This window comes from Vombatus ursinus, unplaced genomic scaffold (assembly GCF_900497805.2).
Source record: "Vombatus ursinus unplaced genomic scaffold, bare-nosed wombat genome assembly UNPS02011767.1, whole genome shotgun sequence".
NCBI classification, from domain to species: Eukaryota; Metazoa; Chordata; class Mammalia; order Diprotodontia; family Vombatidae; genus Vombatus; species Vombatus ursinus.
In genome coordinates this window covers 5,039,114-5,057,479 of record NW_020951545.1, presented here as the reverse complement: position 1 = coordinate 5,057,479, position 18,366 = coordinate 5,039,114, and the positions used below count along the sequence as shown (strand labels likewise).

Sequence of the window (18,366 nt, the reverse complement as noted above, 5' to 3'; positions counted from 1 at the left end):
TACTCTATGCACTGCATCATCTGGCTATTTTGGATTGAAGCCCCCAAGGAAGATTACCTCTTATAATAGCTCACTGGTAAATTGAAGGATCTGTGTTGGCACCATAAATGTCCTGTAAGAAAGAGTAGGTATTCCTCAGGAGTACCTGCTTAAAGATAGATCCATGGTTCTCTCAGGGATAAGATCCTTGGAAAGTCATAGGAAGGGGATTAGCAGGAAAGCCTCCTCTTTCTCGCTCCAAAGAAATACAGAAATAGGAGAAGTCTGCCACTCTTTGATATATGGTTCCCTCCAGGTCAAGACTTTCTCAGTCCTTTGATATATCATATTCATGCTTAGTCTTCCTTCAGTTATGACTCTTCCCACCTTGAGCAACTCCTGCAGTTTGGTCCTACAAAAGGAACTTCTTGGACTAGGATACAAAAAGGCAGGGGAGCATCATTAGAGGCAGTATAGTATAGTAGAGAAAAGGCGAGGATATTGTAATCACAAGCTATTGGTTTGAATCCTACTTCTCACATTTACTAGCTGTGTGATCATGAGTGATTCATTTAACCTTTCAGAGCCTCAGTTTCTTTATTTCTAAAATGGTGATGATAATAATAATAATTAGCCTTTATACAGTATTTTAAGGTTTGCAAACCACTATCTGTCAAAGGTGCTATTATTATTTTCATTTTCAGATTAGGATACTGAAGCTGAGAGAGGTTGCATGACTCTCCTAACATTACACAGCTAATATGTCTGAGGCAGGATTCAAATTCAAGTCTTCCTAATTCCACATCTCAAATTCTACCCAAGGTGACAGCTAGCTATCTGATAATAATGCTTATATTTCCTTCAGTCAGTAAGCCTGTTAATAAACATTTATTAATCACCTACCATGTGTCAGACACTGTGCTAAGTGCTAGGGATACAAAGAAAGGCAAAAGACAATCCTTGCTCACAATAAGTCCACAGCCTAATGTTGAAGAAAATATACACACAACTATGTACAAAGATATACAAAATAAATTGGAGATAAGCCACAGAGAAAAGACATTATAATTAAAGGAGAGCAGGGAAAGCTTTCTGAGCTTTTTAGCTGGGACTTTAAGGAAGCCAGAATATAGAGATGATGAGGCATGAAGGACAGCCAGAAAAAATTGTCCAGAGTCAGGAGATGAAGCATTTTGTGGAAAGAACAGCAAGGAAGCCAAAGTCATTGGAAAAGAGAGTACATGAAGGAAAATAGAGTATGAGGTGTAAAAAGATTGGAAAGATTCTCTCTCTTCCCCCATGGGTAGGGACAGTGGTTACAAAGGATTACATTATCAAACAGATGATTTATATTTGATCTTGAAAGTGATATGGAGCCATTGGAATTTAATGGAGTGGGGGTGGAGGGATGACATGGTCAGACCTGCTTTTTAAGAAGATCACTTTGGCACCTTCATGGAGGATAGACTGGAATGGGAGAAACATGCAGCAAGCAGACTAACCAGCAGGTTATTGCAATAATCCTTCCTTCTGTACGAAGTTGTAGAGAAAGGGCTTCATAAATCCTTATAAAAGTGTTATATACATGAATTCATTTGATGAAGCTTGGGCATATCTTGCATGCTTGTCTTCTCCAGGGTGAGCACAAGCTGTGAATATATTCTACACTCCCTGTACTTTTATATTTTTACACTACATCAGCACAAAGGGTGGCTAGGTACCTCAATGGATAGTGTACTGGGTCTGGAATTCAGGAAGACTCCTCTACCTGAGTTCAAATCTGGCCTCAGACACTTACTAGCTGTATGACCCTGGGCAAGTCACCTAACCCTATTTGTTTCAGTTCTTCGTCTGTAAAATGAACTAGAGAAGGAAATGGCAAAGCACTCCAGTATCTTTGCCAAGAAAACTTCAAATGGGGTCACTAAGAATTGGACACAACTGAATGCAACTGAACAATGACAACAATACGTGAGCACAAACAACTTAAGATTGGATAATAGAATTAGCAATGGTAACTCCATACCCCTGTTAACCTTGAATTGAATATAGAACTATACTAATAGAAACTATATTTCACTACATATTCTCAAGTCATTTGATTAGAGTAAAAGTACAGCCTTAACTCAAAGCGTTTCTCCTCCTAAGTCATTTCTTCACCAAGCTTGGCATATAAATATAAATACTCCCAAGCCAAATGAACCACTATAAATGCATAGCCTTGGAAGTTCCTTAGCATCCCAACTTTCCTGTATTAGTAGGATAGCATGTCTTTCACCCCAATACTTCATCTGGACTGCCTCCCTTTATTTCTGTCTATCCACCCCCAGTTTGAGCTAACATTGGGGCTTCCCATTTCCTATCTTAACTTCTCTTCTAATAACTCACTTCAAATATTTGCATCATAGGCTACCAGTAGAGCCATAGCAATCCTTCTCAAGGCAGCCTTATAATATTCCCCAACAATGATAAAGGACAAATTTGGTTTTTTGTATGTTTTACTCAATGATGTTTACTGAAATAAGTGGTTTCTGGGGGTTTTTTAATTTGCACTTGGTTAATATATTTTATAGATGATCACATGTTGGCATTGTGTTCTTGATAAACTACAGTATTTAAACATTCAAAATTATAAAATAACACATTAAAGGAAAGCCAGTGCTTTTTGAAAAGATAATCCATTAAAATGCTTACTAAAAGGATAACTATTGCAAACTTAAACCTCCTACTGAGATTATTGCTCTAATGGTTTCCATTAGGGATTATTGCTCTAATATCTGTGATAACACCAAATGAAAGAGAAATTAAACTGTGATATTTAAAGAGTAATTTGCAAGGACCACCATTTTTATTATGCATAAAATATGTATTTCCCTGAAAAAATAATTATTTATGTAAACAAAACACTTAAATCTTTTCATGAGATACTGAAGTATATGCAAAGAAATTATAAAAGTATAGGTCGTTGGATTTTTGCACATGATGGAACGCTGGGCCTGAAGTCAGACCTCAGTTCAAATCTGGCCTCAGACACTTACTAGCTGTTACAACCCTGGGAAAGTCATTGAGACTCTATCTGCTTCAGTTTTAACTGTAAAATGGGGATAATAATAGTACCTACCTCACAAGGTTGTTATAAGGATTAAAAGAGATACCTGTAAAGTTTAGCACAAGGCTTAACACATAATGGCGCTTAAGAAATACTTGTTCTCTTTCCTCACCCTCATTATATTCTAAGATTCTGAGATTCTTTGAAACTGATTGAGTTTAGAGCATAAGGCAAGGATAATTTGGGTAAAGAATAGAAAAGGAAAAGTATTATGGGTTGAAAGCTCGGATAAAGTAAATGAGGCCTTTCTTGATTTCTCCAATTGCTAGTACTTCTATCCCTAAATTGTATTTAGTTTGTAGATTTTTAAAATATACATAGATGTGTACATCTATCTTTCCTCTCACAGAAGAATGTAAGTTCCTTGATAAGCAGAGAGGTATCCTTTGTGCCTTGAACAGTACCTGGCATAATATAGTGAATGCTTAATAAATGTTTATTGATTGATTGATGATTTGAAAGCTAAGAAAGCTCCAAAACCTTTGATCCATAGTAATCAAAGACAATAGTCTATCCCGTAGGAAATTGGCATCATGGTATTTTGTTATTCTAATATGCCACCTGGTATCAGTCAGTATTTAATCATGATGCATACAAGGAAAACACGACCTGAATTGAACCTAAAATACATAATACATAATTTTAATAAATAATTCACAAATGTGTCACTAATGTAAAGAGGGTCAGTCAGTCAGTCAGTCAACAAGCATTTGTTAAGAGTGTACCATGTTCAAGGCACTGTACTAAGCATTGGAAACACAAAGAAAGGCAAAAAACAGCTTCCATTCTCCCTTTTCCTTTCCTTTCCTTTCTAAAACCTGGTGTTTTTTACTTAAAACAAATACTCTTCTGGGAAAAAATCAGAAGCAATTCCACAGGAGAAAAAAATGTTGAAGAAGTATGACATCCTGGTGTGAGAAATTTTAGGAATCCTGTGGTCTTTCAAGAAAGACCTTTATATACTCCATGTCAGCAGGATTCTAATTCATGGTCTTTCTTTTCCAATCACAGTAAAAAATCCTTTAGCCCCAGAAAAAACTCCTGGGCACCGGTTAGCCTTTAATTTTATTTGAAACTATATATCTTTTGTTACTGAAATAACCTAAGAGTGGTTACAAAGTAGTGTCACAAGGCCCAGCCTCAGTCCCTAGGGTGTTCATTTTCCATGATGCTGTAATAGCTAACCTGAGCCCCTGTTAATGGCTCTCTACTAAAATAACACTTCTCTGTTAAGATAAATTTGTTACAATGATTATTTCCCCCTGCACAGAAGACAAAGATTGTTTTTTTCTGATGTATTTTAATAGATGAAAAGTTCAATCTTTGCTTTTCCTCTCTTTGACCTATGCCTGTTCCAGATTTGTCTAAAAACTCTCCCCTATTCCCCCTCCAAAGTATGAACACTTTTCATCCAATCAGAAGCAGCAGGTATAGAGATGCAAACCAAAAATGAAAGGATGTGGCAAAGGGATTCAGCCTGAGCTAATGACAACCGGAACCACTGGGTCAATTGGCAAAGCTCTTCACCTGAAGCTGAGAGTGTCATATTGGTTCATAGAATCACAAATCTGGAACTGAAAGGGACCTCAGAGACCTTCTGGTCTAATACCTCAATTTTACAGTTGAGGAAACTGAGACCTAAGAAGATGAAATAGCTTGCCCAAGGTTACACAGGATGCAATTGTCAGAAGCAGCATATGAACTCCAAGTCCTCTGACTTCAGAGCCAGCAATAATTCCACTGTATAATGCTAACTACAGAAAACATGGCATTCAGCAAAAGATGGTAAATTCAGTCAGTCACTCAGTTGTTTTGTCTATGTTATTGCTAAGAGAAAAGTAGAACAACAATAAAAAAGAAAAATCAGGTTTCCATACCTCCACAATACCTCTCACAAGTGCCCCCTTCTCTCTGCTCCCATACCAAGCACTTCTCTCATCTAGACTACTGCACTAGCCTCCTGTTTTCCCTGCCTCAAATCTCACTCTACTCCAATCCATCCTGCACCTAGTTGCCATAATGATTTCCCTAAAATGCAGTTGTAAACCTGTCACTCATTAAACTTCAGGGGCTCTGTAGTGTCTCTACTAGCAAATATACATTCTTCTGTCTGGAATTTAAAATCCTTCATTGCCTAACCCCATCCTAACTATTCAAGCAAACTGGCCCTCTTATTGTCCCACATACATGATACTTCATCTTCTATCTCCATGCCTTTGCATTGTTTGTCCCTCATGTCTGGAGTGAATTTCCTCCTTACCTCCACTTCTTGGAATCCCAATCCTAGTTTCCTTTAAGATTCAGTTCATGAATCTTACTACATGAAACCTTTCCTGATTCATGACAGCTGCTAGGGCTTTGTCTCCCAAAATCGTCTTGTATTTATTTCCTATGTATTTACATGTTCTCTCCCTTGTTTCATGTTTGTCTTTGTATACCCAGTGCCTTACACATAGTAGGCATATAATAAATCCTTATTGACTGATTTATTCTTCAACTGGTCATTTTGGTGCTGTGTAGATGCAACATGAAATATACCAGGTCAATCTAGGATTTTTTTTTTAGTTCTAGTGAAGAGACTTCTATGTGGTTAATTTCTCAACTATATACCAAAGTAGTTTAGATCTCTGAAGTTGTATTCATGCAATTATTTATTCGCATTGATGGTTGCATACAATTGTTGGATAGCATGCTTAAGTTTATTTTTTAATTCATTATTAAAAGATCATTTATTAAGCCAGGCAGCACACTAGGCACTGGATATTCAGAGACAAAAGCAAAACAGTCCCTGTCCTCAAAAGAGCTCCCCCATACTAATGGGGGAGATAGCATGTTCATATGTAAGTCTATATAAAGTAATTTCTCAGATCCTCTGCTTTGCATTATATAAACATAATTTTTAAACTTTGATTTCAATTTTCCTTTCTGTCTAATTAAGATAACACATTAAAATGAGGAGAAAAATGAAGCAAAATGCTCAAATGAGGAACTGTTAACCCTAAAGCTCAATCCCCAATGTAAATCCTCAGAGTCAATTATAGTCACCCAATAAGGTCTTTGCCCATGTTCTCTGCTATTTAAAGGTGATAAAATAAAAACCTCTGTGAACTGCTAAAACAAAAGAAACTAAGGTCCAAAAGGGAGACCTGGAATGAGCCAGAGATAGTTTACAAAAAATATAAAAGCACTTATTGCCTGAGAAGAAGCTTCCAAGCTGGAGCAGAGAGACAAAGTTCTCAGCTGCTCAAAGGGGGTGGGGAAAGGGTGAGGTATTTATACATATTTGAGGTATTTTATGACTATTTGAGGTATTCATGGCTAAGTGGGGGTTAAGGGAGAAACATAATAAGTCAGGAAGGCAGAGGTGAAGTGGGGATCTAGGGAGAAGATATCTGTAAACAATAAATCAGAAAGCAGGATATTTGCTGCTCTTTCAATAAGTCAGAAGGCAAGATGTTTGCTGCTCTCTCTGAGCTCGTCAAGACTGGTTTCAGCCATTACAGGCATCTCTGAGTTCAGATAAAGTTTACTTACAAAGGATCACCGGTATGTTAAGCAGCCCTGGGCTTCAGAAATCCTCCTGATTGGCTAGTGGTTGTGCTACTCCATTGTCTGGTTCTCCTGTGAAAAAGAGAAGCTCTAGCATATTTAATCAGTATAGGTATTACAGAACTCATGTTCATATTGGCTACACAGTAGAAGAATATGTTTGTTTTTTCTATCTCTAAATTCTTCCCATTCTTCCTGGATCTCTCCAGCTCTGGAGCATGACCATTTAGTTATGTAGTTTCAACACAGGGAGAAGACAATAACCTAAATCAACTCCTGTAGAAGATAAGGGCAAAACCTTAAGAATCATCCCTCAATAAAAAGGTAAACATGGAAGAGAAATCACAACATAATAAGATTAAAATGTTTTCATTCCTATATGGGAAGATGATACTTGTAATTCCTAAGAACTTTCTCATTATTAGGGCAGTTAGAAGGAGTATACACAGACAGAGGGGTACAGGTATGACTTGACTGTGATGGAATAATCTCAAAAAAAATTAAGGGGTGAGAAAGAAGGATGCACTGGGAGAAGGGAAAAGGGAGAGGAAGATGGGGGAAATTATCTCACAAAAGAAAAGATCCAGGAAGAGCTTTTACAGATGACATGAAATTGAGGGGAGTGGCAGGTAGTGCTTGAACCTTACTCTCATCAGAATTAGCTGAAAGAGTGAATAACATATTCTCTCAGTTGGGTATCAAAATCTAACTTACCAAACAAGAAAGTAGGAGGAAAGGGGGCTAAAAAGAGGAGGATTTATAGAAGGGAGGGCAAATTAAGGTAGATAGTGGTCAGAAGCAAAACAGACTTTTGAGGAGGGACAAGGTGAGGGGGAGAGAGAGAGAAAGGGGGGGGAGAGAGAGAGAGAGAGAGAGAGAGAGAGAGAGGGAGGGAGAGAGAGAGGGAGAGAGAGAGAGAGAGGGAGGGAGAGAGAGAGAGAGTTAATAATCATAACTGTGAATATGAATGGGATGAACTCACCCCATAAAACAGAAGCAGAAAACCAGGATCCAATAATATGTTGTTTGCAAGAAACACACTTGAAACAGAGGAACACACACAGATTAAAAATAAGGGGTTATTATATTATGCTTCAGCTAAGGTAAAAAAAAAAGGCAGGGGCAGCAATCATGATCTTAGACAAAGCAAAAGCAAACATAGACCTAATTAAAAGAGATGAGCAGGGAAACTACATTTTGCTAAAAAGATAGCATAGACAATGAAGTAATATGTAAACTAAACATATATGCACCAAATGGCATAGCATCCAAATTCTTAAAGGAAAATTTAAATGAGTTACAGGAGGAAATAGTAAAGCAATACTAGTGGCATATTAGCATATATATATATATACATATATATATATATGTATGTATACTAAACTGGAGGTATACTAGTATACCCCAACTTTCCCATCTTGGAACTAGATAAATCTAGTCACAAAATAAATAAGAAGGAAGTTAAAGAGATGAATATAATCTTAGAAGAGTTAGATATGATAGATCTCTGCAGAAAATTGAATGGTAATAAAAAGGAATATACTTTTTTTTTCAGCTATACATGCCACCTTCACAAAAATCAATCATATATTAGAGCATAAAACCTCGCAACCAGATGCAGAACAAAAAAAATGTTGAATACATCCTTTTCAGACCATAATGCAATAAAAATTATATTCAGTAAAGAAACTTGGAAACAGATTAAAAATTAATTTAAAACTAAACAATCTAATCCTAAAGAATGTATAGATCAAAGAACAAATCACAGAAACAATCAATAATTTCATGAAAGAGAATGACAATAATGAGACAACATACCAAAATTCATGGGATATAGAGAAAACATTACTTATGGGAAATTTTATATCTCTAAATGTTTACATCAATAAAATAGAGAAAGAGCTGATTAATGAATTGAGCGTACTATTAAAAAAACAAATTTTAAATCCTCAATTAAAAACTAAATTGCAAATCTTGAGGATTTCCAATCAAAGGAAATAATAAAAAAAACTAAGAAAACTATTGAACTAATAAAGAAAATTAGAAGCTGGTTTTATGGGGGAAAATAATAAAAAGATAAAAAATTAATTTAATTTTAAAAAGAAAGAAGAAAATCAAATTACCAGCATCAAAAATGAAAAGGGTGAATACACTATCAATGAAAATGAAATTAAAGCAATAAATAGTAAATATTTTGCCCAATTATATGCCAATAAATCTAACAATCAAAGTGAAATGTTTGAATATTTACAGAAATATCAACTATGCATATTAACAGAAGAGGAAATAAATATTTAAATAACCCTATTTTAAAAAAAATTGAACAATTCATCAACGAATTCCCTAAGAAAAAATCTCCAGGGACAAACTGATTCACAAGTGAATTCTACCAAACATCTAAAGAACAATTAACTCTAATACTATATAAACAATTTAGAAAAATAGGCAGAGAAAGAGTTCTACCAAATTCCTCTTATGTTAGGTACTGATACCTAAATCAGGAGGAGCAAAAACAAAGAAAGAAAACTATTGACCAATATCCCTAATGAATATTGATGTAAAAAATTAATTAAAATGCTAGCAAGGAAATTATAGCAATATATCACAAAAATCTTACACTATGAGCAGGTAGGATTTATAACAGGAATTCAGGGCTGATTTAATATTAAAAAAACTATCAGCATAATTGATCATATCAATAACAATAAAAACAAAAATTAGATGATTGTGTTAATAGATGAATGAAAAGCATTTGACAAAATGTAGCACTAATTCCTGTTTACACACACACACACACACACACACACACACACACATGAAATTATAGGAATAAATGGAGCTTTCCTTAAAATGATAAGTAGTATCTTTCTAAAACCATCCCCAAAAATTATCTGTAATGCAGATAAGCTAGAAGTCTTCCCAACAAATTAGGGGTGAAGTAAGGATCCCCACTACCACCACTATTATTTACTCTTGTACTAGAAATTTTAGTTATAGCAATAAGACAAGAAAATGAAATTGAAAGAATTAGAAAAAGCAATGAAGAAACAAAACTATCACTTTTTCCAGATGATGTGGTGGTATATTTAAAGAATCCTAGAGAATAAGCTAAGAAACTAATTGAAATAACTAAAAACCTAAGCAAAGTTGCAGGACATAATATAAACCCACATAAATCATTAACATTTCCATATAATGTTGGCAAAGTCCAGCAGGAAGAGATAGAAAGAAAAATTCCATTTACAATAACTGCAGACAATATAAAATACACAGGAGTCTAACGGCCAAGACAAACCCAGAAACTATGTGAACACAATTGCAAAACACTTTTCACACAAATAAAGACAGATCTAAACAACTGGAGAAATATTAATTGCATATGGATAGGCTAAGCCAATATAGTAAAAATTATAATTCTGCATAAATTAATTTACTTATTTAGTGCCATACCAAACAAACAAAAATTGTTTTATAAAATTAGAAAAAATAATAACAAAATTCATCTGGAGGACTTATGATGAAAAATGTTATCCACTTCCAGAGAAAGCATTGATGGGATCTGAATGCAGACTGAAGTATAATTTTTTTTACTTTATTTTTCTTACTCTTTTGCAACATGGCTAGTATGGAAATATGTTTTGCATGATTTCATATGTGTAACTGATGTCACATTTCTTGCCTTTGCAATGAGTGGGAAAGAGAGAGAATTTGGACCTCAATATTTTTTTCTAAATTAATGTTAAAAATAGATAATAAATTTTAAAAGAAATAAAAAATAAAGACAAAAAGAAAAAAAAAGAATCTTTCCTCACTCTCCCCTTCAGCATATATACCCTCAAGTATCATTTACCCAAGTTGTTCATGGAAGAGGGGGAAGATTTAGGCACCTGCTATCTGATGAAAGTGCTTTGAGAATGGGAAAATACTACCTAGATGTGAGCTGTTATTATTATTGACAGAAACTACTTAAAATTTTTCTCTGTGCAATGTGTGGCAGAAGGACTAAATTGCCTCACTGAAGGATACTACCAAATTAAGCCAAATTAACAGAACAATATGCAAAGTTCCAATGCTTATCTTGCCAATAATAATACTTGTCACAGATTTTCTCAGTGATGTTGCTTCTCATTATAATATCAAAACTACATACAAAATAAAGGAAATCAACCAATACCCTTGAGGTTTGGGTGTATTGCTCAGTGGAAACCATTGTGTAAGTGGTTTATATATACACTCTACATTTTAGTTTAAGGTTATAAAAATTAAGTGGCTTCCTATTGCTTATGAGATAGAATAGAAACTTTTAAACCTAGTGTTGAAGATTTCTTTAACTCTAGTTTTTCAAACTTTTTTCACACTGTTTATGTCTATTTCCTATTCCTCTTTATTGTAAGCTACCTGAGGTCAGGTCCTGAGTGGTTGTTCATCTTTATATTCCCAGTACTGATCACAGTGCTTCATGTATAGCAAGGCACCTAATGAATGTTTGTTGCATTGATTTGAATTTGCTTGTATTTGTTTATGTCATTTCAGATGATGGGAAGTTGTCCTTTGAAGAATTCAAAGCCTATTTTGCAGATGGTGTTTTGAGTGGGGAAGAATTGCATGAGCTCTTCCATACCATTGATACACACAATACCAAGTAAGGAGGCCTTTTTATCAATGAAGTTTGTAAATGAATACATATGACAAGAAGGAATTTTGCTATGATCAGCTGGTTTTAATCCTATAATTATGTAACTGAGAAAAATCATAATTTCAGCACTTGAAATACTCTGAAAACCTTGTTTTGAATCAGAAAACAAAGATATCTGCCATCAGTCTTCTTGCCTTGGTTGAGGTGCAGTTTAGAATATGCCTCCTTTACAGAATATGAAGCAGGATCTTAGATTTTTAAACATTTTTACTCCTTTTACTAATAGGAGAGCAGAATATTCCCAGAATACTTCTTTTTGACCTTTTCATGGTCAAAAACTTTTCATGGGCCAAACTCCCATTAGCAAAGTGAAATGGAAAATTGAGACAATTATTTGCACAGTTTTGGCCTTTCTATCCTTATATCATTCTTATCAAAAATATCTCAGCAGCACAAACATTGAATTTTTGCTTGGATTATCTATAATTGCCTATATCCTCCATTTCACTTTGTGTTTGAGGATGTCTCTTTATTTTATTAGAGAGTCCAAAATTATCCTATTTATGCTTTAGGATAATAGTGCTAACAAATAATGTAAAATGGAAAAAAATGAATACTATAGAGATGTACTTAGTTTTGTCTGTTATAATACTAACACTTATATAATATGTTAAGGTTTGCAAAACATTTTCCCAACAACAATCCTGCAGGGTAGGCTGCATCTTATATTGCTATCCCATCTTACAAACAAGGAAAGAAACAAATACTAAACATCAGAGCAAGTATTTTAATCAGATCTCTGACCAAGTCAAATATGCTCCCCTCTATATCAAACTGATTCACCTGACTATTCAAAATAGAATTACATTAATTGGAACAGCAATTGGATATGGGAAGTCAGTTATAAAGGGAGTATGATTTTAAATTAATTGTTTTAGTCCCACCAACGTTTTTACTTTCTGGATCACTCAATACCTTGCTTCTGTATTGGCAAGTAGGTGGTGCAATGGATAGAGTGCTAGGCCTGGAGTCACAAAGACCTATGTTCAAATCTAGCCTCAGAAACTTTCTAGCTATGTGACTCTGGGCAAGTCACTTAACCCTGTTTGCCTCCATTTTCTCATCTGTAAAATGAGCAAAGGAAATAGCAAACCACTTTGACATTTTTGCCAAGAACCCCCTCCCCACCAAAAAAAATGGGGTCATGAAGAGTCAGACATGATTGAACAACAACAAACCTTAAACCTATGACCTGGTCTTAGTGTCCTCATCTATAAAATGAAGGAATTAGACTAGATGATCCTAAAGGTTTCTTCTGTATCTCAATCTATGATTCTGTGATAGGTCTAGAGACTAGGTCTGTAACTTATTTAGTATAAGGAACTCTCAGATGAAGAAACTCCCTGTACCAGGTCAGCACCTTTTCTACAACATATAGTGTTGGAGCACTAAAATGTTAAGTGACTTCCCTAAGGTCACACAGCCAGTCTGTAAAAAAAGCATGTCTTGAACCCAGATCTTCCTGGTTTAGAGGCCAGTACTCTATCCATAGATGAGGATAAAATGATCCTTTGCTCCCATTCAAGCACTCAAGGTAGGAAGGCATACTGAGTACAGGATAACTTTTATTTTATTTCACAGAGAACGCAAGAGACACAAAAAGAACTCGTTAGTGTTCAACCATTTTTCAGTCATGTTTGACTCTTCACGATCCCCTTTGAGGTTTTTCTTGGTAAAGATACTGGAGTGGTTTGTCATTTTCTTCTCCAGCTCATTTTACAGATGAGGAAACTGAAGCAAACAGTGTTAAGTGACTTGTCCAGGGTCACACAGCTGGCAAGTATCTGAGGCCAGATCTGAACTCAGGAAGATGAGTCTTCCTGATGCCAGGCCCAGCACTCTGTCCACTGCGCTATCTAGCTGCCCAAAAGAACTCATAGTAGCCCACACATATTTGATAGAATTTTTTCTTCTTTTCTGCTGAAATTCACCTCATTCCTAAGTCCCTATATAATCTACCCAAAACATGCCTGCACCCTGTGGTTTGGAGTCATCACAGAAGGAAAATAAACTTGGGGTGGCTAAAGAAGTAACCCTGAGCTGGTGATGCCTAGGAAATTTCTTGTTCTCTTATTGAAAATGATAGATTCCAGAACTCTTTTTTTGAGGGGGGGGGCTGGGGTGGAAGGAGAGGGAATAAGTAAAATTTTATAAGTTACATCTAAAATTGTGCCTTCTGTCAAATCTTGCATTACCTGTATATACATTACAATATAAGTATTGATTAATATAGAAAGGCAAGGAAAGACATACATGAAACAAGGTGAAGTAAGCTGAATCAGGAAAGTAATGACTATAGCAATGTAGATGTAAAGGATGACAACAGTAACAACAGAACAATTGAAAATGAATGCTACAAAATCAAGTAGTTCAGTTTTGTGGAATTCCCCCCCCCTTTCCTTTTTTATACTGTTTTGCAAGGGGCAACTATCTGGGAGGGAGTGGGCGGCAGGTATATAGTGGAAAATACAGGTGATGTAAAAACAAAAGATATCAATAAAGTTTTTAACCCATAATATAAATAGACCTTGAAGAATAGCTATTTTTAAAAGGCATTTCAAATAAAATATGCTAAAATGCTTAATTTTATTTAGTTTATTTTTGGTAATATTCTAGAATTTTCATGGATGCAGCATTTGCTAGATTCTCTGTCCATTGGCTTTTGCAGGAAGATTGCTATGGAACTTGGCCTGAATCATGTCACAGTGTCCATGAACACAAGTAGCCCTTTCCCCAGGTCATTCTGGTTTTGTTGGGTTTATCTCTAGGAGTCACTGTATTGTTTTTCACTTTGTCTACATGGGTACATCTCTTGCCTAAATAGAATTCAATTTCATCCTAAAAATAAGCTCCTTTAATTTTAAAAAGAACTATGTGTTCCCTCTGTTTTGTAGGTTTTGCTTGTAGCCAGTAAAAATGGCCTTAGACCACAGTCTTCCAGACTTTTTGCTCTTATAGAAGTACTGTCTCTAGCAGATCTCCCAAGCTCAAGAACTCTTGAATTTATGGTTGCTAGAGGGTAATGCTCAGCCCAGAACTATTTAGTAATTTCCTTTCTCTCTCTAGTTGTCTGAGGTTTAGGAACTTCCACTACTTGGACACATGGTTGGGAACTTTTTCCATTACCACCTTCTTCTACTGCTGCCTCTCCAGGGCTGGGTACAGTCACTTAGATTCTAGAAACTTAGGTGCCCCAGAACAAGGGGCGTGAAGGTAGATGTTTAAGAATCAGCTCTCCATGAAAAACAAATGAATGCATTAAACACTTTTAAGTTTAGTCTTAACTTTCTCACTTTCTCACTTTATTAAGGCGACAAAATGATAAATCATGACCATTTTTAGGGTTTACTGATTTCTGAGAGTTGGTAGGAGCTGGTTCTGGTATATCCTTGCCCAGAATCCTCATTATTCTTCCACTGTCCACCTACTTGCCATCTCTTGAGCTTAGAGAGTACCATCTCTAGGGCTGGGTGGGTAGGTAGGGAGGATTGTCCCTTGGTCTTGGGAGCTATGCTGATATGCAGGTACATCCCAGGGACCAAAGTCTACTCATCTTCTCTCAGTTCTCTGATTTCTGACTTTGTTATAAGGGACATGAGTATGAATTCAACTTTAAGTTCAATCAATCAGGATTTATTCTTCTTGGAACACTCAGTATCTTGCTTAAGTAGCCATGTTGAGAGAGTTCTAATCACAACTCATAAAAGGGGCAGGAAAGCCAGAAAAGGACCAGGCCTGCAGTGAAGACTTTTTTAATAGACCTAACACAAAGAGGTGCCTCACAACACTTCAAACCTACCAATTCATTCAGTATTAATCCACAAGAGTCCAAGCCAAACAAATAATCACAGATTCAGTCAAGGACCTAAACAAAGACTCACTGCTCTGTAAATCCATCAATGTGATTAGAGAACTACTCCCAAGTAACATAAAGTAATATCTTAAGGGTCAAAAGACTAGTAAATACAGCAACTATTATAGGAATTCAGAGGATAAAGATTACTGTTGGCTGGGAGAGCTGGGAAAGACTTCGAAGAGGAGATAAGATCTGAGCTGGTATTTCAGGTAGAGGATAGAGGATATCTATAATTGCCTATATCCTCCACAGGCATTATTATCTCCATTTTACAGGTGAGAAAACTGATGCATAGAGAAGGTTAGGTGATCATGGGAGGCCACAACCAGTAAATGGCCTTGAGGAGTATAATGAGCATAGTATTATTGCAGTCCAGCCCTGCCTCAGACTGGTCTGGTAGCTCAGGTTTGAGACTAAAATGAAACAAAACATTTGAATATTATTTGGCAATTAACCAAATGACGTTTACTTATCCATAGTCTGAATGGGATACTCAGTAATGATACAGCACTTTGTCAAATAGAAGTACTCCCCCTCAATTCCATAAAGAAATGTGTTTTTTCAGCAGGGCAGGATTGGAGGTACAAGAACTGCCAAGTGTAAAAGATATTGATCCCTCATGGGCTGACCTCTTCTATTCCCTTAGGTAATCAGCAATCCACACCACAACCTTGAGTCTTAGCACTCGACACCAGTGAAATCTTGGTACACTTTCCTTGATTTTTAGGGAAAAACTAGTCTAGACTAGGTGGCAGAAGACCGTGATCAATACTGTTCTTATTAAGCCTGTCCCAAGAGAGGAGAAAATCATGAGTAAAGACATGTACTGCACCACTCTTGGATAATAATGTTTTGGTTAATTAGTTAAGCTCCAAGAATAAAGAAGTTAATAACTCTTGTCATTTGAAAAAGTGGTATTTCTTCATGTCTAAACATACTCCTTGGAATAACAGAGGTGCTGGGAAGAACAGGAGCTAATAAATGCCATTCTGGAATATATTCTTGAGAAAATAAGGACAGAGCAGAAGACTTCTTTTGTGATGCAAATATTGCATAATATGAGTGTTGACACTTAAAACTATAGTAGTCCATGATGTGTGATGATTATTTCTCCCTCACTGCATTCATTGTTAATTTTTTTTATTATATCTGGGTTTGTAGCAATCCTTTAGAGACTCAAGACTTTTAACCAATATGAAACAATGAAAGGGGAAGCGTTTTTTTTAATAGTGTATTATATTTTTATTTGTTTTGTTTAACATTTACCCATCTTAAATAAATTCATTCATTTATTTTTAACATTCCTCTTTTTAAATTTTGAATTCTGAATTCTCTCCCTCTTACCCCTCGTAATATGATACTAATTATACATGTGAAACCATACAAAACATATTTCCATATTTGCCATGTTGTAACCAAAAAAAGTCAAGAAAAATAAAGAAAACGAAAAAAAATTATGCTTCAATCTGTACTCAGAGTTTTTTTATCAGTTCTCTTTCTGGAGGTGGATAGCATTTTTCATCAAAAGTCCTTCAGAATTATTTTGGGTCATTGTATTACTGAAAATAGCTAAGTCATTCACAATGGATCATTGCTATAATATTGCTGTTACTGTGTACAGTGTTCTCCTGGTTATATTCACTCTACTTTGCATTAGTTCATATAAGTCTTCCCAGATTTCTTTGATTTCTTATAGCACAATAGTATTCAAACACAATCATCTAATACAACTTGTTCGGTCATTCCCTAATCAATGGGCATCTCTTCAATTTTGCTATCACAAAAAGAGCTGCTATAAATATTTTTGCACATATAGGTCCTTTTCCTTTTTCTTTGATCTCTTTGGGATATAGACCTAGTAGTGGTATTGCTGGGTCAAAGGGTATTCACAGTTTTATAGCCCTTTGGGTATAGTTCCAAATTGTTCTCCAGAATGGTTGGACAAGTTCACAACTCCACCAACAATACATTAAGGTGAAAAGGGGAATTTTTTAAATTGACAATATTGGTTTTTTGTTTGTTTTGTCTGGACTTGTGATCTCATGTGTGCTGGGAGCTCCTTGTGAGAGAGAACTCCCTCTATCAATGGAATTAAACAAATGTTCTGTAACTTAAAGTCTTGGAAAGTTACTTGGAGTCACTGAGTAATAAAGCAACTTACTAAAAGTCCCATACCCTACATGAATCAGAGGTACTACTTGAATCGAGATCATTCTATCTGAGGCTGGCTCTCCATCCACTGAGCCATGCTACTTCTTAAGTTAACTTGATTTTAAGTGTCTTTTAGTTGTCTGTGTCAAGTGGGATTTGTCTCTGTTCAGGTACCATTGAAAGGTAGCAAATATGAATAGTATATATCTCTATACACGCATGTATATACAAATAGAATGAATTTGAGAGAGTGGATATGACTGTAAGGTATATTGGTTGGGGTTCGCTTTGTTACTATCTGTGATGCTCCACACAAGGAAATGATACCTATAAGAGGACTTCACTGTTCAAGACTTCATTGTTAGAGGCAGTGTTTTTTGTAAAGGAGTGCTAGATTTAGAGTCAGAAGAGCTGGGTTCAAATCCCAGCTCTACCATTTATTACCTTAGTGGCCTAGACATATCAGCTAAACTCTCTGAGCCAGTTTCCTCATCAGTAAAATAAGGGAATCATATTGAACAAAATAAGTTCCCTCCAAACTATAAATCATGACAAACCATGATCTCCAAAGAATAAAAATTATAGAAAACTCAAAGGGCAATGGAAAGACATATGGTGATTGCAAATGCACTGGGACATTTTGCCACCCACACATGATATAAAAATATACCAGTAAGTAGACTGGGTCATACAGGAGAAGCCAAGATTAACAGATGGAGAGCTTTACTTTGTTGTTTGTTTGTTTTTTTTTTTATGCTGCCTTTGACACTGAAAACTTTTGTGATCTTATACAGAGGATGCATTAATCAGCAAGCATTTGTTAAGTGCCTACCATGTGCCAAGCACTGTGGTTAAGTGCTGGAGATATAAATCCAAAAAACGAAACAGTCTCAATGAAAAGTCATTTAATACTTCTGGGTCTCAGTTGCCCCAATAAGGAAGTTGGACTAGATAATCTCTAAGATCTCTTCCCCAGCTCTAAATTTGTGATTCTGTAATTAATAACCATAATATTTTATGAAGACC

General features: G+C 35.7%; 1 protein-coding gene and 1 pseudogene across 1 annotated transcript in view; one reads left to right on the top strand and one right to left on the bottom strand.

The window, feature by feature from the left end:
• The window catches only part of NECAB1 (N-terminal EF-hand calcium binding protein 1), a 203,585-nt gene that overhangs the window by 17,948 nt on the left and 167,271 nt on the right, over window positions 1-18,366 (top strand). Inside the window, exon 3 of the mRNA XM_027856976.1 lies at window positions 11,171-11,279. Coding sequence (XP_027712777.1) covers window positions 11,171-11,279 — 109 coding nt within the window. The remainder of the gene's footprint in view (window positions 1-11,170; window positions 11,280-18,366) is intronic.
• Window positions 13,955-14,863, bottom strand: LOC114039294 (annotated as a pseudogene).